The sequence below is a fragment of the Haliaeetus leucocephalus genome, unplaced genomic scaffold (genome assembly GCF_000737465.1).
Source record: "Haliaeetus leucocephalus isolate CR32 unplaced genomic scaffold, Haliaeetus_leucocephalus-4.0 Scaffold395, whole genome shotgun sequence".
In the NCBI taxonomy this organism is placed as follows: Eukaryota; Metazoa; Chordata; class Aves; order Accipitriformes; family Accipitridae; genus Haliaeetus; species Haliaeetus leucocephalus.
In genome coordinates, this window is record NW_010972831.1 from 4,272,096 (window position 1) to 4,293,385 (window position 21,290).

At 44.9% G+C, this 21,290-nt stretch overlaps 1 protein-coding gene across 4 annotated transcripts in view; it reads right to left on the bottom strand.

Moving 5' to 3' along the window:
• Window positions 1-21,202, bottom strand: part of NUFIP2 (nuclear fragile X mental retardation protein interacting protein 2) — a 36,832-nt gene extending 15,630 nt beyond the window's left edge. Inside the window, exons 1-5 of one of the 4 annotated variants that reach the window (XM_010573674.1) lie at window positions 21,137-21,202; window positions 17,074-18,783; window positions 9,040-9,072; window positions 8,357-8,411; window positions 5,878-7,758 (exon numbers count right to left, since the gene is read on the bottom strand). In XM_010573674.1, the coding sequence (XP_010571976.1) occupies window positions 8,359-8,411; window positions 9,040-9,072; window positions 17,074-18,783; window positions 21,137-21,143 (1,803 nt within the window). In that variant the 5' untranslated portion in view covers window positions 21,144-21,202 and the 3' untranslated portion in view covers window positions 5,878-7,758; window positions 8,357-8,358. Of the gene's footprint in view, window positions 1-5,877; window positions 8,412-9,039; window positions 9,073-17,073; window positions 18,784-21,136 lie in introns of those variants that run through there. The other 3 variants (XM_010573673.1, XM_010573675.1, XM_010573672.1) reach the window with 3 other exon arrangements.
• Window positions 21,203-21,290: the final 88 nt, after the last annotated feature.

Consider the following 21,290-nt stretch of genomic DNA (forward strand, 5'->3'; position numbering starts at 1 on the left):
AAACAAAAATAAAGCTCCCGCCCCAGAGACTGGCGGGACCCCCCCCTCCACTCCAGCAGGCCATGGACTACAGCCCCCGCAGCAGGGACAGCGAGGAAGCCTGTCCCTCTCACCTCACAGTGGGAATACGCAACAGCAGGGCTTCTCTTCAGTTAATTTTGTCACCAGAAGCCTCAAGTTTGCCCATGCCACCAGCCTGCAACGCAGCAGATGGATCTCCACCCCCTCCTCAAAGCTGCTTCGCGTGGGGTCCGGCCACGCGCTCCCCGTCCCCGTTGCCACCCGCACACCCGGTGGGATGCCGGTGGGTACCACCGCCACGCTCTCGACCAGAGAAAAAAAGGGCACTCGTTCATCCGACAGTATGAAGTGTATCTGAAACACAAGCCAGCACACCCCGCTCCCTCCAATTCAATTACTAAAGTAGGCTCTTTAAAATAAAAAAATAATATATATATTTATATAGCTATACAGAGAGATACAGAGAAAGCAAAGGAGAGAGAGAGAGGCTACTAAAATAATCAAGAAGCGCCAGTTTTCTGCTACAGCTGTCAGCAAAGAACTGTCACCTTACATCATACCCTCCGAGATGGTGAAGATAATGCAGGCAATGACAGCACAGGAATGCAAAAGAGGGCAGATAAGTCACTTCTGGTAATGAGACACAAATTAAACTTTCAAAACATGTGCATAGCTTTATTCATCTGCTTCAAACTAACCTTTTCACGGAGCTTCAGCGAAACCCGAGTGTGCAAAATGCATTTCTAAAAAATAACGCAAGCAAGCTTTCACATTTACAGTGGCAGAAGTACAGAAAGACTCGGACAGAAATCACACATTGGGGCGAGTGAGTCGGGAGAGAGATGAAGAAACAAGAATTGCACAGCTTCGTATTCTGAGTCACTGACTGCAAACTTAAGCGTTTCTATTTTGTTAACTTTAAGCAAGGCGTTGTTTACTTCTCCTTTACAAAAAAACTGAAAAAACCCCACAGTAACAAGAACCACAACCTGGAAGGGAATAAATCCCCCGGGTAACGGGATCCCCGGTGCCGCAGAGAGCCCTAACTCCAGAGCAAAGCCGGTTCCAGACCTTCACTTGTTTGGGCTTTGCAGGCAAAGCATGGCAATGCTTATTTTTGTCCGCAGGAGAACAGCAAAGCAGCTTCTCTTTCTCTCCCCCCCACTCCCCTCCAAAGTCACAGAAGACAGCTTGTGCTAGCAAAGGAAAGGTGCCACCCCACAGGACATCGTCCCCAAACTGTAAGACAGCCACTACGCAGGCTCGAGTCCAAGTCTCATTTCCATCCGATGGGTCACCGGGACGTTAACGAACCCTCGACTGTAGATGGGGCACGGTCATTGTGCTGCCCGCCGGGAGCCTGGCCGTCCCACGCCACGTCCCAGCAGCTCACGCACCACTACAAACTCTCTTCAGAAAGACTAAGCACACATGCAAGGCACATTTAGTCAGATGTACACACACACCTGTGTGTAGAAGAGCAAACGCTGGCCAAAAAAAACCTGATGCTGAATAAACTAATTAAACAGGCAGAGAGTTCTGGCCTATGCTATTTAGGTACTATTTTCCAGGCAGTTGTAATCCCCAAGCGTTTTTCCTACACGACTTTGGACCTTCCTTACTCTTCCCTCACTTTACAGAGGTACTTCATTTTCCTAAAGGATCTTCTATAAATAGTCAAGTAAATTCCCTTTCTCCCCCCTCCAATAAACTCCCCCTTCACGGTACGCGTCCCCCTGTGGCGGTCCAGGTGTGACCCATGAAGACAAGAGGTTCTGGATCTGCCCGTGCCCCGTGGCAGCCCCTCGATGCAGCAGGACCTCTCTCCACTACTCCCTAAGCCGTGGGCTTTCACGCCTCAGCCGTCAGGTTTCGGCTGGGTAGATGGCCTGGCCTCGCTTTTTTTTTTCTTGGAAAACATCCGACTCCGGGCACCGACCGCTCCCCAGCAGCCGAGGGCAGCTGGAGAAGGAGGCTACGACACCGCAACACCAGGGGTGTGGGCAGGAAGGAGGCCTTGCAATCTTTAATACTGCTGGTTAACTTCACATTGAGATAAAGCATTAAAAAGATCTTTTTGCAGAGATGAACAATTTCCTTCTGTAGATAGATTCAAACAGAAAACAAAAATATTAAAACCGGAGACGAGACAATAGTCGATTGAGATTTTTCTACCTTACAAGTTACTCAGGCATCTCTCCCGCACCACCAGCCATCGAGGAAGGAGAAGTTGAAAACCTCAGGGATTTGTACTACCCTTCCAATAGCAGCTTGAGAAAAGGAAGGAAAGAAGAAAAAAAAAAAAACAGCACAGTGTTCTCTCAAGTTAAGAGTTCTCCTTTGCTTGCTTTTGCATAGAAATTCCCGTAGGTCAGCACCAAAATCAGGTACACCCCTCTCCTACACCCCAGCTCCCCCAGTTCCTATGCTACCCGCAGAGTTAGTGGCTGTGTTACAGGAGGGTTCAACTATCTGCAGAGCAACTATATGGTCATGTAAAAAAAAAGTGCATCACACATTCTTGATTTTCAGGGTTACTTATAGCAGCAGCAGCATTAATCCAAAACAATGAACAGTTGTAGATTCGTTCTCAAATGCAGCAACACTTAATGAAATGTCTTCAAGGAAGGTCATAAGAGGGTCCTTCTCAAAAGGATAAAATGAAAATTAGACTATTCAATATAGACAAAAAGGAGATAAAACAAAAATTAAAGACACAATCTTATTTACATTAAAAAAACATTCTTGTTAAAATATCTTTACAACACCTAAGCAAAAAAATATGTATTTTAAGAATAAAGCAGAAACTCCTAAAGCAGTATCCATTTTTGGAACCCTTATTTAGCACCTGAGGAAAGACTGTATGGAAAGCAGACAGGGTTTTTTTTGTTGGTTTTTTTTTGTTTTTTTTTTAAGAAAACTGTAAGTTGTGTTTTTGCTAAACGTTCATATGTTTGCAGTACACAAGTTTCATACCACAGAAAGAAATGAACTATTTTTTTTCTTCTTCTTTTTAAAGATACTCTACTCATCAATAAGGCTGTAGAAAAGGGATACTGCTATCTTACAAAATGGCTTTAGAGCTCTGGACACATTATATGAAGCTTTCCGATTAACAGTCAAGATAAATACAGCTCAGCATCCCCTGGTGAAAGCACAGGTATGATTTTTGCTCCTGTCCCAGGACAGAAAACAGCCCGACACCCCCAGCAGCGTGCCTCCGAGGGTCTCATGCCTCAAACACAAGGCCACTGCGGAGCTCTCTTGTACCTCCCCAGACGTCCACTGCTTCGGTGTCGTGCTGCTGAGCGATGCCACTTTTGAGGATCTCGAGCAGGATACAAGGAAGCCAGCCTTACCCTGTGGTGTAACACGTATTGTGCAAATGTCTAAAGCTCTGTAATCTCTGGAAGGCAGCGCGTCCGGCAGCGCAGACCGAGATCTTCTGCTTCGCACCAGCCCAGGTTCCTGCTTCTCAACTGCTTGCGCTAGGGCCTTTTCGCATGGAAAAAATGTTCTTGCAGTGGCCAAAGCTAGCATTACTCTGGCTTCTTCGGCTACTCCACCATGCTAACGCTCCTCCAGCCCCAGCCCTCCTCCTGCCTTACGCACCGGTGTGAAAATGTGTAGCAGCTTTAAATTAGGTGTAGCCTTGTTCTCTCCCCTCCTGACCTCGACCATCTCCCTTGTAAACAGCCTCTGTAAGGAAAACAAATCACTACGGACGTACGTACAGAAAAATCTTCTAGGGACGAGACTCCTGAAAGCTTCGGACACCATAGCAGTTTACTGAAAACGCCGAATCAAGAGCAAAAACTGAATGCACAGGAAAACTACCAGCAGTTCTGAAACACGTCTGTGAATGCCATCACTCCCAGATGTCCCTGAGGTCACCCACCGGCCACTTCTGGAAAGGATTCTATCATGCTATGGTAACACTGTCTTGAAGGTGAAAAGCACTAATTACACATGCAACTGAGAGGACAACTTCCATCTCTCTTTTTTTTTTTTTCCCCCCTAGCAGGAAGCGATTTTCCTTTCGATTTAGCTAGCTGGTTCACCCCATCACCCGCTCCCAGCCGCCAACTAGCTGGCATACTCACAATCTAATGAGATTTGGGTTTTTTTCCCACATTTCAAAGAAGTTCACAGCAGCTATGAAAGGCAAACAGCGGGATTTACAGTTCAGAAAGGGCAACGGTTTGAAGTGGGTTAGCGACAGAATCCACGCCCTGGAGCTACCCACGTTGTCAAAGAGACGAGAGATTTCTAACAACGAGAACGGGTTTCATGGATGACCAAGGTGGGTTTAAACCAAAACCAAACTCCAACCAAACCTTGAAAGCCATTGAGTTGCCAATCCACCAGACAGGTGGAGTGGGAGGGAGCGGAAAGGCTGAAGGTCCCCAAACCACCCTCACCAGAGACGGGAGCATGGAGCAGCTTTTAAATCATCTCTTGGAACAGACGAAACACTCCCTGATCCACCAAAGAGAAAGCAGATCCCGTGCTGGATCTGGCCAGCGCTACGCACTCCAGCCTCCGTTACGCGAGGTCCTGGACAAGAGACACCCGAAAGGACCTGCCGGCAGAGGAGGAGCGGTGGGGAAAGACCAGAGGAGAAAGGAGACAGTCCCTGCCCGTGCAGGAATCCTTACTCCAACAGACAGCCTCAGCAAGGGAACCGGAGGAAAGGGACTCGTCAGACCCACGACGGGAACAGAAACGGGAGAGAAGCCTTAACCTGAATTAGTATCTTCAGAGCTAATAAAAAAATAGGTCATGATCTCACCCTTAGTGCCACTTTCTGATACTACACATATTTAAGGGGTTTTGTTTTAAAACTTACTTTACTCAGTGTAATGAAAACAATGGCACAAATAAATACACGCTCGCTCTCCTTACACAAGTAAGATGCCCCCCCCCCCCCCCCCCCGCACGCACAGACACCCTTGGGTGCAGACCCAGGAGAGAAGGCGGCTGCACCCCTTCCCGGGCTGTATTTGGTTTATGCTACAGTACTAATACTCTGAGTCAAACAAAAACAAAACAGAACATGAGACTTATCAGTAACACCTTAGCATTATTTAAATGTGCTAAATTAGTCACAGCTCAATTTCAGTTTTTTTTTCTTTTTTCTTTTTTTTTATAAGTTTACACAAAAAATAATCAGAAAACAGATTAAATCTTAATTTTTAATAAGTGCTCAGTAAAGAATTGTGTGAGGACTTCGGGAGGACTGCAGACAGCGACAGGGCGAGTTACACGACAGCACGAGGAAGTTTCTTCCACGGTCCTGCCTGGCTCTAGGCAATAGTCTATCCCAGAAATACCGCCTGCACCAGTGAGCCGGAGCTACAGGAGCTCAGAGAGAGAATTTCCTAAATGCTCAGCGCTGAGCACACGCCGTGGAGCTCATGGAGACAGACAGACAGACATTTGAAGACAGGATGGTCAGAAATACAGCAGAGAAGCTGCAGAGGGTGTTTCTGGATGGGTCCTGCCGGCAAGGGACCATGCGCAGCGAGGCAAAGCAGCAGGGACGAACATCGGGGAAAAAACCAACCCAACCCATCACTTGAACCGTGTTTCTTTCAGCACTTCTTTCGCTATTTAGAAGATAGACTGGACTAGGCCAAGATGAGCGTCCTCAAATATTCAGCAAGACTCGGATCTCTCTAAACGCGCAGGGTCAGATTCAGCATGGGTTATTGCTGTTCCGCTTCTGCATCGTGCCAGCCCCGAGAGCGGATCTGGGGGCAGGGGTACCAGGACAGCACAGACCCCAGGTAAGCAAAACAGGGTTTGTTTTTGTCTTTTTTTTTTTTTTCTTTTTTTTTCTTTTTTTTTTTTTTATGGAACCCAGCCCTTAAGGCGACAAGTGACTACACAAGGCAAATAAATACACAGCAGAGCCTTAAAGCCAGTAAAACAAACTGGAAACTTTGCTATTAGCCTTCAACTTTTTGAAAATAATAAAAAAAAACCCAACCCAAACCAAACCATTTCTTCCACCTTAATTTTCCCAGTCCCACCATCCAGTTTGTTCAACACTTTAAAGCTCAGGAACACCCCAGCTCTTCCGCAGCAGAGCTGGAGGCGATTCCGACTTTTGGCAAGCAGTTGGGAGACTCAACAGAATTAAAAATAGGAACGTCAGAGGACTAGATGTCGGACACATCTGTAAACATGTTATACATCTGAAAGTTACACACACCTGTAAAGCTGGTACAGTTTATAGGTGAAACAGAACTATTTGCGACTGGCCAACCACACATTTCTGAACCTGGACTGATACAATACATGATTACTATATAGTATTACACTACGGTATTATACTATATAGTATTTTATACATAAAATGGAGTAGGCAATCCATAGTCAAACTTTTAAAACTAAGCGTGGCAGAAAGCTAGTAATCTTACAAAAGGTACAGAATTAAGTTTCATTGTCCCACCATGAACCTAAGCGTCTCATTCAGGAACAATCTTATTAAAAGAATAAAAACAATTAAAAAACGCATGCTACATACTCCTAGTTAACAAAAACAAAACAAAAAAACCCAAAACAAAACAAAAAAAAAGTGGATAAATCTAAGCACAAGGGGTAGGCAAAAGTTTTGGGCTTATCTGCTTCCTGTAATGCCCCATAGGATCCAGTCAAATTTTAGGAAACACCAGCTGCTGCTGACCTCGATACCCAGACATACATGAGCCAACATTTGGCCACAAACACCCACGATGAGCATTGGGTACATATGGAACTTGGGTAGGTCAGAAAACCCATTTTTGCTTCACTCATTGCTCGCTCTTGCACTGGACCCTGTGAACTTTCCACCTTTTAAAAAACCCAGAAAAACTACCCAACCCCAAGATGATTTGGACATGCTAAACAAGCTGCAATGGGACAGAGCGGGTTACACAGCTGGAGCCTGCAGTCTGCTCAGCCTTCTCTACCACTGCTAGGAAGCCTTCCTTTCCTTGGGATTTTTATTTTTTTTTCATTTTTAAATTTTTATTTTCATTCCTAAGCCCTCCATTTTTGTAATAAAATATATTTTTATTAAGAGATAATTAGAAGCAGAGCCCGGAAATACACAGACTGCATTAAAATATAAAAGAGCATTTCCAATGGGCAGGTGCAGGAAGCCCAGCCATTGGCATTCTATGGACAAATTGAAAAGGATTCAAATTCCCATTTTTCTTTTTTTTTTTCTTTTCTTTTTTCCTTTTTTTTTTCTTTTGAAAAAAAAATTTTTTTTAAGAGAAAAAAAATCATTCAAGAAGGGTGAAAGTTAGCAGAACTTAATTCCTCTTCAGTTTTCCAATGAAAATGGGAAAAAAATCCGGCACATTTAGTGTTAGGAGACAGACAGAGCAAATATGAAGCACCTACAGTTGAAAGCAGAAGATACTCTTTTTTTTTTTTTTTTTTGCTCCCAGTAATACAATGGCATTAAACTGTGGGAACAGTGGTTTTTTTGTTGTTTTTTTTTTTTTTTTTCCATATTAGATGCCTAAACAGATTGCTTATTTTTGCATGTTGTCTTTTAAAATGAAATAACTTCAGTTGCAATAGTCCAACATGTAACCGGAGCCAGGTCAACTGTGTGACTTCACCATGCATCCTAGAACTGCAGTATTACCATCTTTCCCCCAGAAGAATGATGCTTTAAGACAACATCTCCAGCATAGGATTGCTGCTTTACTCCTGGCAAAACATGCGGATTATAATTCTCTGGAAAAAAAAAAGAAACTCTGCAAACTTCAAGGCGTTTCTCCAGCATTCAGTGGAAAACAGAACAGAAAAAAAAACCCCAAAACACAAATAGGGAAGGTGGAAGGGAAAGGGGAGATGGAAGGATGGTGAATCATCCTGATTTCCCTGTGATTAGTGTGTCACTACAGTCACAGAACAAGAAACAGAAACCTTGTCAAGTGGAAATGCCTCTCCAGTGGGTTGCTGTTGCCCATGTAGACAACAGCAGGAACTTTAGAACCGGGCTTGTAAATTGAGTCTGTATTCGTTAATCACTTGCATTCACTCTTTAAACAAAAACAAAACAAAAAAACGAAAAAAATCTATTCAGTACCGGAGATTAAATAATCACGTGTGTAGTCTCGTTGAAATAAATTTTCAGATTCCTTAAGAAGTCTAATTACTTTCAGTTGCCATTTTTAAATAACTATATATATATTTGTATATATTATCCTGTGATTCTAGTTATGGTTCCTCTGCTGCACTGAAGATTTAGAAGGAGCATAAAAGCCTTTTGTCCCCCACGAACAGCACAAATGCTGCAGAAAGGTTATAACAGGCAGTCTTGTCTTGCTACCTTCATTGATCCGGGCGATCCATGGCTTCATCGTAAGTGATTATCCTTTTGGGATCTGGAAAGAAAGCAAAATCCTAAGTTTTCGACAAGCTGCTTTCAGGACCTGTGGCTGAAGACAGTCACAAGAGATCTGCAAGGTACTCAGCCGCTAACGAACTTTTCCTTAGGACCCCCAGTGACACCACCTCCTGCAAATGCACTCAGGAGCCCTGGCTGACTCTAGCAGAGCAGTCCCTGCTCCCCACGTCACACCCCAGGGCAGCAGCACACGAGTCTCCACGTACCCGCTCTCCCCACAAGCTAACACAGAACATCTTCACAGGTGAATTGTGGGGATGCACCAGAATTTACAACTTAATTCTTGGGTGTGACACCCAACACCAGAAACAGAAAGCAATTTTGTACACGTGGAAGGGAAAGACTCATTAAATCTAGTTTGACGCTGTTTTTATTGCTCTCTTAGAGACTCTGCTTCTCTCTGAACACCCCGCCATTACAGTAAAGCTTACTGTCCTGACTTCTAGCGATCCAAAACACAGATAAACCCAGACTACAAACAGTAGGCACTGAAGAACTAAACCCAGGCATCCCCGGACACCAAGACAATCCACTCTCATCACCCATCCCAACAGACAGACCAGGACAGAGAAATTTGGTTTATTTATTCTTTCCAATATCCTTACCTTGCTTCTGCAAATTCCAAACCGATTCCATTTCTGTGGAGGCAAAATGAGAAGACCATTACTATTATTATGCAGATTGATGCTGCCATTAGAGACAACTCCAAACATGCTTTAATTTTCCGACCATGGCAGGACACTGCTGCCGTTGTGCTGAGGCTTTCAGACAAAGCCAATCCCATCCAGCCCAGCAGCGCAGCCCCAACCCAGCCCACAGGGCTGCATGAATTTGACATGAATTATCCAGCAATAAAAGGCAGTGAGATGGCTGTAACATGGTCTTAAGGGTCAGATGGCCAAACTGAGCATCAGAAATGTCATCGCCATTCTCCACACCTACAAATCACAGTCTAACTCCAGGCTTTGCTACTCCGACTCCAACACTGCTTCACACATTACAGCCTCAACAAGTAGCCTGGAGAGATGATTTTTACGAGTTGACGCTTAGCGTGTGTGAAATCAGAACCGCTGGACAAAGCGAGTTTCTCATGGTTCACAGCATGCATCCATCTGCTGAAGCACACCATGCAAAGATTACTCTTCTAACATCACTGCAAAACTGCTGCCAACATATCATCTGAGAACAAGGTGTGATGCTCGAGACATCCGGCTGCCTGCTTGGTTTGCTTTCCCCAATTTACTTCTACAACACACTTGTGGGCTAAAGACAAACAAACCCTCCCCAATTCTCGCTGAAAGAGCACATGCTTTTGTTTACCTAAGAAATAACAGCAAAGTTAAATGCTCTTTTTATTCACATTAAGAAACAGAATGCTCTTCCCTTTAAGATATCCCCCAAATTAAGTCACATCTTTAGAGACCTATTTAAAATAACTACCATTTAGCCACTATCAAGTTGGAATTTTGTGAGCTAGAATATTTATAAAGACACTAACTGTATCCTCTGCCCAAGTTTAAGAGACAAAATTATAGAAAAGGAACATTTAGTAGGAACACAACCTGCAAGAACAATCTTTCAAGTCTACTTTCTGCCAGAAGGGAGGGTGACTAGACCTCGGTAGGGGCTAGGAACAGAGAATGGCAATGGATTACGCCGAACGGTATGTGCAGTAAAGCACAAAACAAGGCAATAAGTAAACTAACAGGCATGGGAAAGGAAGAAGAAAAAAACCCTACAAAACTCATGGCCTCAGCATGATGTGTGCCAAGTGTCACCTCGATCAATCGCTTGCATGTTCGCATCCCTTCTCCAACCCTTCATCTGTCCTTTGTCTGCTACAGCCTCAAGCTCCCTGGGGCAGGAAATTGCATGCAAATAAATATTGCCAGCCCTCTCTGCACAATTAAGTCTTTTGTAAGGAAGGGCCTGACAAAATTTTACGAGGTCTGTTATTTTTGCGTCACAATAATAACAGCAATACTTGGCACTTTCATCGGGGGAACCCTAAGTGCTTTGGGAATAGTAACCAGATTCTAACACCCCCAGGGATATAAGCAACCTAGCAAGGGACTACCTCCCTCATCTGCCAGATGCAGATTCCCCAGAAGTAAAACGAACCAGCTACTAAAATTACCTCCAGCAGAGCTAGTTTTCCATTCAGTGAAGTTAGATGCATCATTTCCCAATGGCTGAAGAACATCACCTATTTTAACAGCTTTCCTCAAAGGCAGGGGACAGAAAACTACTCTGAAGCTGTTGGTTCCTCCACATTAGAGCAATGTTTGAGCATCAAATACAAGACAGGGGCTGAAGCGCTGCCCACTACTCTATCTCCACGCAAAAGATCATGCTTTCTTTTGCACTTCCATTTGATCCTAACTTCATTGGACACCACAAGAATGTGAACTGCTTGTATTAAGATGAGCCTGGCAATAAGACAGACAGTGAGATACTATCAAAAACACACCAAAAAATTTCTAAGTTGTCAAAATTCTGTTTTAAAAAAAACTAACAAACCAACACCCAAACTTCCCAACCTTTTCAGACTTCAATCTTCCTTCTCCTTCAGAAAGAGGGGTAGGAGAGAAGGTGGTGTTAAGTGTCCTGTAAATCCCAAACACCTGGACACGTTGGCTGGCAGATGCACAGCCTGACAAAGCTACAAAAACAAAAACCATCAGTAAACTGGATGCGATATCAATTGTTACTGAATATCATCTGCCATCAGAAGAGCAAGAGCAAGGTCCTCCCCTCTACCTGGCCAGCAGCACATGGATATGGGATAGCACAGGTTAAGCACATTTACCAACTGAAACAACTTCACAGAGGAAAACAAAAAATAAGTCTTGGGCTAACTGCAACAGAAAACTAGGAAAAGAAAGGTTTGCCTTCAATCTTAAGATGGAATTTTGTGATTTATTCTGCTTTACTGGATAATATTATTAGAGTGAGTTTACCTCCCAGTTCTGGATCAGTTAAGGGCTGTGGTCACCTATGACCATCACAAGATGCTGTGACAAGTGCCATGACCACTGTAACAGTGGCTGGACAGACCTCAGTTACCAACCTGGTGGACAGGCAGCTCAGCAGAGCCACCACTGCGTTAACGCCTGGCTCCAGCTAACCGGAGCAGTAAGCACAGGGATGCAGGCTGGAAGAAAAGGCAGCCCCCATGAGCTGGTCATGTAAGAGGCCCCAAGGCTGCTTTCAGCCCTCCTTCCTTGGGCTCAAGGAACTCTTTTCTTGAGCCCATTTCCCCTAGATAAAGCTTCCAGGGCGAGTTCAAGCAAGGATTCTTACAATTGCTCACCCCTGCATGGGAAAAGGGATATCTTCACCATTAGTCCACCTCTCTCAGATACTGACCCAAAACCTAGTACTGCCTTTTTCCAAAGCAGAAGGTGGTCAAGACCTGACGACAGGAGCCACCATTCCCAAAACAGGACACATGGCCAGGGAAATGGCATGCTTCCTTCTCAGCGGACTCCAACCCAGCTGGAGAAAATGCCATCAACAAACCCTTGCACAACGCGGAGTCAAAGCCAGCCCTGCTCTGAGCCGGGGCAGAACTAGGTCACCTCCTGTGCCCCTTCCAACCTCAGGTTTTCCAGAATTTTTTACAATTAGCCAGCCTCTCCACAGCCCTCTGGCTCACCGTTTGCTGAGGAACTGCCTGGGGCAAACAGCCCCAGCCGCATCCACCTAAAGAGCTCTAGGGAGAGAAACCATTTTTTTCTGGGGACTGTCATCGAAACAAAGGGTCAGTGGAGGAAGGCTTTGATGTCAGGAACACTCTGGTGAATTGTGCTGAGATTCCTCATAGGTCAATAAACTTTATAGCAGGACTGGTACATAACCTTGGAGGGGAAAAAAGTCTTTCTGTGATAACTTGTTAAGACAGGCACTTTTACACACATTTTCCTTGCTAGAGAGGCTGCCCCTGCAAGCAGAAGTGTCTGCACAATGCCACAGTACTAGTTCTTTGTTCTAATAAATCTAACATATAAACTGACAATTGTCCCTAAAATGAAGTGCTAAAAAAAAAAAAAGGTATCAAAGAGGGACCATCCTCATCTTATTTTTCTGCTTCTAACTGCAGGACACAACGATTAAGTTAGGAAATTGCCCTGGAAACAAAGCAAAGACTAAAAATTCAATGCTGTGGAGACCTACCGCTGTACCAAATATGCTGTACTCATCCTGACAACTGGAAAAAGCAGAGACTTGAAGGAGAATTAAATCAGCTTTTGCCCCACAAGACCATAAGCAACAGACTGAGATCTAACCCCTTCCCACCATGGGGGATGGGAAACCAAGGCTTTTTTTTTTTTCCTCTCCTAATGTAAAGGATGAAAATTGCTGAATTCACAGCTCTGCTATTTCTTCTGACCCAGTTCACCATTCCGGCGAATGCCACTCCTGGCTGGCCCACGCTGCCTTGCTCTATTTTCCATGCTGCTCTTCTGCTTCTTCACGCAAGCAGAGATACTGGCGCAACCGAGATGCTGAGAAGGAACAAAGCAGCAGCACAGGCAGAAACTTAGGGGCAAGACAGAAGAAGGAAACACTGCAGTTTCCTCTCCTCCACCTATGTGGTCTTTGCTACTGTGCAGCTGAACTGGAGACCTCGATTATTTGCTTTTTAGCTAAGGACAAGCAAACTACTGAGCTTCCCACCACAAAGCTTGCCATATACAGCCCAGTGTAAGTGACAGAAAACCTGGCCTGGAAGACCACAACTGCCCAAACACAATGGAATTATTCCGATATGAAACATTTCATCCAGCTATCTTTAAAAGGAGGACTAAAGCAGTAAGAAGATACTGATTTCCATCGAAGTAGAGCCAAGATACACCCAGCCTCCTCTTCTGAAGGACCAAAAAAAAAAAAAATCTGTGAGGACCAGTCTTACCTCAAAAAAAATGAGGATTTTGGCAACGCCACTCTCAAGCAGAGGTTCAGTTTTAAGTGATAGGGACAGATGTCTCTAAGCGAGATTGTCGCCTCTTCCTGGTCCTTCCAGCCTCCCATACTAAGCTACGGTCCCTGCCTCCAACCACATAAACAGTAGGCCCACCAGTGCGCGACTACATCAGATCTACCTTGCTAATCAGGTATGTCACCTGCGAGTGTTTCAAGGCACTGTCACAAACACCGAGTGGCACGTGCTGTCAATGAAAGCAGCCACGTTGAAGGATCCTGTTTTACAGTCAAACAGATCAGATGATCCAAGAGAGTCTTTCTACCCTTTAAAAAAAAAAAAAAAAAAAAAGCAAGGCACAGAGCAGGGGCACAGAGGAAACCAGCACAAAAAGTATCGAAGAGAGGAACAGGAGGGTGCATCATCAGCCTTGCCAGCACATTCCCAGTACCCTGACTTCTGGGGAAATAGCAATCTGGGCACATGCAAACGAGCACAGCTTCTTTCACCAAGACCTCACTCTGCTCTGCAGCCACCCAGCCTTACACCCCAGCACAGCCTTGCCAGCACGCAGGGTGCTGTGGTGGTTTAAAGAGGATTACTGTACCAGAGCCAGCACACCCTGCGCGTTACCTCCTCCATCCATGCTTTCCCAGGGAAGCTGTGAAGCAATTACAACCTATAACACCCTTTGCAGTCACTGGACAAACCACGCACAGGAAAGCCTGGTTTGCTGGAACAAAGCTACTGAGTAAGCTGGAGGCTTTCCCACAGCCTATTTACAGTCCAAGATGAGGATCCAAATAACCTGATCACAGCTACAGAAACAGTGCAAAAAAGGGTGCAAGCTTGTGACAGACAGGTCGAAGCACTGCAACCACTCATGCTAGAGCCCATTCCTCACTGCAATACCCAAAGCTTCATCCTCGCACCACAGGTAGCTTGCACTGAACTACATGGGGGAGCTCAAGGTAGGGAATGCACCAGGACCCCACCAGTGCTCCAGGTTCACCCCTGTCCTTGCCCCACAATTGTTTCTCTTTGTGTCCATAACCCCAGAGGCAGGGCAGATTTGAAGATCAAACTATCGAGACTTTGCTCAAAAGCAAACAGATCAATCTGAAGAGGGAGAAGTTCACCCTCCTCTCGAAATCAAAACCAAACAATCTGAGGATCCAACTGCCCGGGACACCCTAACACCAGCCCAGGCAAACCCAAACGCTCTTCTGAGCAGGGAGGAGGGGAAGGCAGCTTGTGAAAAATAAGCAAGTGAAATTTTTCCTTTCCTATTGCAGAGGAACTGGTCGGCTAGGAGTAGGACCTCAGGAGAACAGCCCAAGATAAACGGAGAGAATGGTGTGGGAATTAACCCTCGCACTGCTGTCCTGCAAACACACCCTGGCAGCTCCATTTTCTAGATGTTTTGCAGCACACTGTGCCACAGGAGCTCACCCGTGGTTCACAGCCGTGAGGACAGGACAGCATTTTCCACCTGCATGGGGCAGAGGAAAGCACCATTCCTCCCAATACCCCTTAACCCAACTCACCCCAACAGACTCGAACACGCACAGAAATGCAACACCCAACATCATCACAGAAGTCTGTACTAAGACCTGGACTGATCTCCTGCTCTGTAAACCAGCAACAGCATCTGAAGACTAAGTAGGAGAAAGACAAGCTCAAGCTGTGGAGCACCCCTACCACTGCATTAATGAGAACACCCATTAGAAACATCCATCGTCTTTTACCTCTAAGTAACACCTTGAAGTTGGCACAGATAGAGCTTGAAAAATAAATCGGCACAGAGGAGCGGTGGGGCAGGAACCTGTTTCCCCAGGGCATCACAAGGGCGCTTGCTCTGGATGCTCAAAGCGAGACCATTCACATGCAGAAGCATGGAAAGAGCAGAAATCAGTATTTTAAGGAGTGCTTTAGGTGTCCATTCTTGCCATTGAATGGAATTAACTCCTGTGTTTAGAAGAACTAAACGCAGCCAGACTTTGAAGTTAACACCTCCTTAAGAGGACATGGGAAGGGAGTGTTCTTTATTTTCCTGTTGTTACTATTGTTTTACTGGGGTCTGTCTTTCACACAGCTAGTGAGAAAAGGAGAGCTGATGAGTCTTGCTGAGGCTGTATGTACAGAGTTGCTTTTCTACAAGAAAGTTCAGGCTGACAAAAACAAAAAGAGACAAACTTATGCGTTGGGAAAATCTACAAACTTAAGAAAAGGATTGCCTAGGACATCCCTTCTACACCATGCTATACTTTGCGGTACCCCCGTTTTCTGATGGGAAACTGGGATTTAGCCTGCAGGCAGACACAAGAAATGAAAATGGAAAGCTTGCTTTAATACTGGAATAGACTGAGCAGAGGGTAGAGGACCCAGATAAAATCAATAGATGAACACTGTTCTCAAGAATACTAGAGCTTAAAATGTTAACATCATGAGAGTAAGATGACCTGGAAAAAATATTTGGAGTTATTATTTTTAAATGACTGGGCTTGCTATTACTAAAGGAAGGCAGCTAAGTTTCTGTATGCTAGACAGAGAGTTTGTGAACAGGTAATATAAGAACTTTGCAGTAGGTCAAAACACAGCAAATTTGCCAATACCAACCCCTCTGCAGAGGGGAGCAACACATTGTCCATGTATGTATGTGGAACAGTAAACAAAAAATGGATGACCACCTTTTTCCCTTCAGGGTAGGGGGATGCAGGAGAGGGAAGCAGGGGCAAATAAAAAAGGAACTGCCCGTGTTCGTCAAGGGTAGGTAAGTAACACCGTGCCAAAAGGGAACACGCAACCACTCGTGTTAATGCCGAGCTGGGACCAAAAGCCAAGAACTGCCAAAAGACCTTGGAGCTCCTGGGGCTGAGGATAAAGCAGAAAGCAAGCCATCCCACAGGCTTCCCTCTCTTCGTTCCCAGTTTAAAGTGTCTCTATTGGGTTTGAATCATTTCAGTCTCCAAAAAACAGGAAAAAAAGGAGCTGGACTACAAAGGACTCCATGAAAGCAATAAAATAATTTGAAAGATTTGGCTTACAAAGACAAGGAGAAAATTCAATCTGCAGCTTATAGAAGAATTGATAAGCAAAGATTTGTCTTGCCATTGCCATAATACTCAAGAAGGGCAGGGGAAAAGCGTGTGTGTGTGTGTGTGTGTGATTCGCTTAAAAAAATAAATTAGATCACACCATGAAACGCCGTAGGAATAATTTTTTTTCTTCCTTCAAAGCCATGATTTCATGGCCTGATCTGCCTGGGGAGAAGCCACAACACTTTGGTGGTAGACGTGCGAGTACAGACTATGAAGCCTTTTCAGTGACAGAATATCACCTGGTAAAGCTGGAAGAGAGCAGGTGAACCTACACATTTAACTCCTTCCATTGCCAAGAAGCTTAAGAGGACCTGCTCGTTCCACAGGAATTAAAATGTAAAACACACTAGCTAAGTATCATCCCTATCAACATCACTTACGCTTGTCCACAGGAATAGGGCAACAAATACCTCTTAACGTTAATTAAACAATCATTTGAATAGCTTTGCAAATCCTTATTGCCATTAGAGCTATGCAAGCAAAAAGCTCATTTTTAAAACAATCAGAATTGCTGTAAGGAATATACCATGTTAGCATATTGCACTTGAAAAAATAAAATTAAAAAAAAAAAGAAAAAAAGAGAGAATGCCCAAGGCAGCAAGTTAAGCCATTACCTTTAGTGTGATACATAATAGCAGCCCTCAGGTCAAAAGAACCCCAGCTATCTTTCCTTTCTAGGCCTCTCTGGTACCTCTGTTCTTTGGCGGAGGCTAGCAAATTGTTCGTAGGAGAGGCCAGAGGATTCTCTATTTCATAGTCTTTTGAAAGAAACACTAAAGCACCTTGGCTACCGGTGTCTGCCTTTTGTAGGTCACCTGTGTGATGCGACTCCAAAGCTAAGACACCACCCTCAACAGCAGTCCCAGGCTTAAGAATAGCACTAAGAATTTGAGGGCTAGTCCGTTTATCCAGCTCATAAGCCTTAGGAAACACAGGTTGTTCAGTTCCTGAGGGAATGATTTCAGCACACTGTGAAACCAAAGTGGCAGGATATTCCCCTTGAAATGTCACTTCCATTAACTGATTATCCGCAGATTTCCCCACAACAGTTTCGGGTCCAGCGCTGGGCTCGTTTATGAAGGACAAGCCCCACTGATTCTGGAAGATATCTCCCAGGTTCTGCTGATTCGTCTGCGATGGGAAATCGACTTGCGCTGTACCCAGAAGCACAGTTTGCATATTTGAAGGGTAGATAAAAAGGCTAGATTTCTTTTGTTCGAGAGCTGTTGAAGTTGTACTCATGTCCTGGGGTACTGACTCAGAGGAGGTTGATGGTACAGTACTAGCAGCAGTTGAGAGCAGTGGCTGGGTCCCTGGAGAATACACACTTCCATCAGTCCCTGCTAGAATTGGCCCATTCGAGAAGCTAGCAGAAGTCACAGATTTCATAGCAGACATGGGGACTTGGGACAGTCGACTTGATGTTTGGGCCTGAGTTTCCCCGGCAGATGACGAAGATGACGACGACGACGTGGATGGGGTTTGAGCTGCTTTGTTGAGGTTTTCTTTAACTTTACTTGCATAACTTATTTTGGGAACAATTTTAGCACTGCTATTGTCCACTGGAAAAACTGGGGGTGGTTTAAATAAGGTCCATGAGTCCTCTTTAGATGTAGCCGACGAGGCATGTTTCCCTTTGGGCCGGTCATCAAACTTCTTGCTGCTAATCCCAGGTTTGGCATCAGAGTTTTTTCGCTGTACATCCCCAAGCCCAGGCTTTCCCCGGCCTGCTCCACCAGCCCCAGCCTCGTATTTCCAAACAGGCTTAGTATTTTCAATTCGGTTCCCCTTTTGTTCACTATAATCAGGCTTGAAACTCTCAAGTTCCTGTTTTAAGGTTGGTGCACTGACCTCCTGTTGCATTATTTTGTCCTGTACTAGATTCAAGTTCTCACAACCCTTGGCACTGTTGCGCCTGCCTTTCCGTTTTTTAGGCGTAGTATATCCACTCTCAGAGCCGCTACCATCGTTATCGGCCCCTTTGCCTACGTAGCCATTTGTGATGTAGCTAGAATTATTGGTTACCACACCATTTGGAATAGACACTCCTTCTGGCTTGTCTGAGGACTGGCTTTCTCTAAGTTTATTTTCATAGGACTTCTCATTCTTTTTGTCCATGCTATTTTTCTGAATGAAGTTCTTGGGTTTGATTCCAGCTTTCCCCAAAGCACTGGCCTTCACAGTCTGCTTTGGGGTCACGTTGGTGTCTACGAGCTGCTGGCTGCCATTGGGTACCCTGGATCCTGGGGTGGTGGTTTCATCAGAGCACAGGCCCTTTAATGACACTTCTCTTTCTCCTGCGTTACCATTTAGCTCTCCGTAGCCTAGAAGAAAGCCAAAAGCAACAAAAGGCAAGAATTAGAATGTGAAATGTTAAACTTCTGATTGCAGAAAGCTGTAATCAGTCCCAAACATATCCAGTTTCCTCAAGCAGACACTTTAAAATAGGAAAACATCTAGTGTCTGACATACAAAAGCACATGCTTATTTGCTGGAAGCCACAGCAAGAAGGGTTAAGGAGAAAGTACCAGCTGCCACTGACTCTCACATACAACACTGTGATGTACAGATAACAAAACAAAGCAAAAGTATATGCAGATACTATGTAAGGAAAATATACTGTACTAAAGATCACTGGCAAGCTGGGGAACTATTTCATCAGCTACTATTTCCAGGTCACACAGAGGAAAGAAAATTAATTCCCAGGATGCTTCAAGACAGAGGGATCTGCTGCCTTTGTTACAAGATTTGTTGAAGTTCAGAATCCATACTGTGAACGAGGGCCAACCCCTATCATCTCCATCAGCTCCCAGGCCTGCAACACCAGCAGCCCTCCTTCCCACCCTCTTCCCAAACGCCATCTCTAGTGAAGGGGAAAAGAAAAAAAAAGCCATTTTCCAAAAGGACATGCACTAGTCCAGTTGGAAATTGCATTTCCTCACTTCATTTCAAAATAGTAACCAACACCTCCCTACACGTGCTCTTTAGCTTTGGAAAGGTGATAAAACTGGGAAGAAATGCATTCCTGCAAGCACCCTTCCACCACCACTGGCAAATGGCCTCCTGCCCACTGAGAAACTTCCGTACTTCAGAGTTCCTGGGAGACCCAGCACTAGCTTGAGACCTGAGCAGTACAGTACTTGCTGAGGGCTCCAACTCATCAAACCCTGAGGTTATGCTGCACACTCAGCTTTCCTTTTTATTTCTCAAGTTCATTTCTAGGCCTTACGGTTCTGAAGTGAAGCAAGACTGCAATTTAAGTGCAATTCCACTGAAGCTGGAAGCCCAGGACAGTCCAGACCGAACCACCTCATCTTCCTCAACATTTTTTTTTTTTTTTTAAATCTCTGGCCAGAGACCCATTGCTTTTGAGGACCCTGCCTACAACGCCCCAAGAGAAGCCTTGAAGGCCCACTGAGAGATGGGAAGAGCATGCTGTACCCAGCTCAACAAATACACTCCAGCTGTGGAGCGAGCAGAGGGACTCCCTCCTACTGCACCCGCTCCTCCGGGAAGAACGCTAGCCTCACTCCTCCTCTGACTCATGCGTCCTCCTTCCCGAGGGTGGAAAGCCTTACATCTCCTGCAACAACTGACCCACCTAAGGCTTCATCTGCAGCCACGGTGGCACAAAGTCAGCACAGTGCACGGAGTCCCCCAAGAACGAGAGCGGGCAAAACTCCAGCTTGAAAAGGAATGTTTTTGTTGTTACCGATATTGTTGAAATTAACTGCTATACTAAAAATCACTGTTATCCTCACATCCTGGAGCCTCAGATGTCTGGCAGATGTAACTGCTCAAGTTCTGCGCAAGTCGGGAACACAAGAATCCTTGTAGGAATCTTTACAGAAATTCCACAACTGAGTTTGCCGAAAGGGATCAAAAAGGATTTTACTACACGCAAGTATTTGTAACCACCACAACTTCCACTATAACTTTCAAATACGCTGTTAAGAATATTAACCATGAGTACTTCATCCCAGAGAAAACTGATAGGATGGGATTCTTGGCTGAGTCAAGGCCTAAAAATTAAGTATTTCAGAATGACATGCAGAGGAAGCCTTCTCAAGAGCAACGTGTTATAGCTGACCTTGTATGACTCAAGACTCCTGACACCACTTGTTAATGAAACAAAACAATGAGTGGTCATAAGACCATCGCAGATGAGGAGAGAAAGAACAAAATGAAGAACAAAATCCGTTTCAGTAAGTCAGTGTGTCAGCAGTTTCTAGTTCCAATTTTCAAGTATTCACAACTCAGCTGCCTGAGTTTTCTCCAAATCAACATTTGGCACAGCTGGCCACGGCCTGGACACAGAGGTGCAGCAACCAAAATTTAGTGGAGGAAGGAAAAAAAAAAAAAAAAAAAAAAAGGTATGTGGAAGTGAACAGGTGAAGAGTATTTGGCAACCTCACAAATCATTTCATAGCTGGAAAGGGAGGGGTGTCAGAATAAGGGCATATTAAAACCCCGGGCACCCTGCAACCAGTGAAATGACTACTCAACTTATTTTTGCTCAGTAACTTATTTTAGCGTATGCCTGATCAGGTCCAGAGGCTGTCCACGGGGGCACTACCAACCCTACTCCTGATGCAAGCCAGGCCCCTTCCCATCTCCCGCCTGATTATGTAAATGAAAATTCCAAGGGAAAAAAAAAAAAAAATAAAATAAACGTACGCGGCATTCTGGCTGCTCTTGTAATCACGCACTTGCTTTGAACCCCCACAAGCCCCCGAATGGGATATTTTTTTTTTTTTTTTAATTTTTTTTTTAAGATACAGCAGCCGGGCAGCCCCCCCACTCCACGCCGGGAGCGAGATGGGGGCTCCGA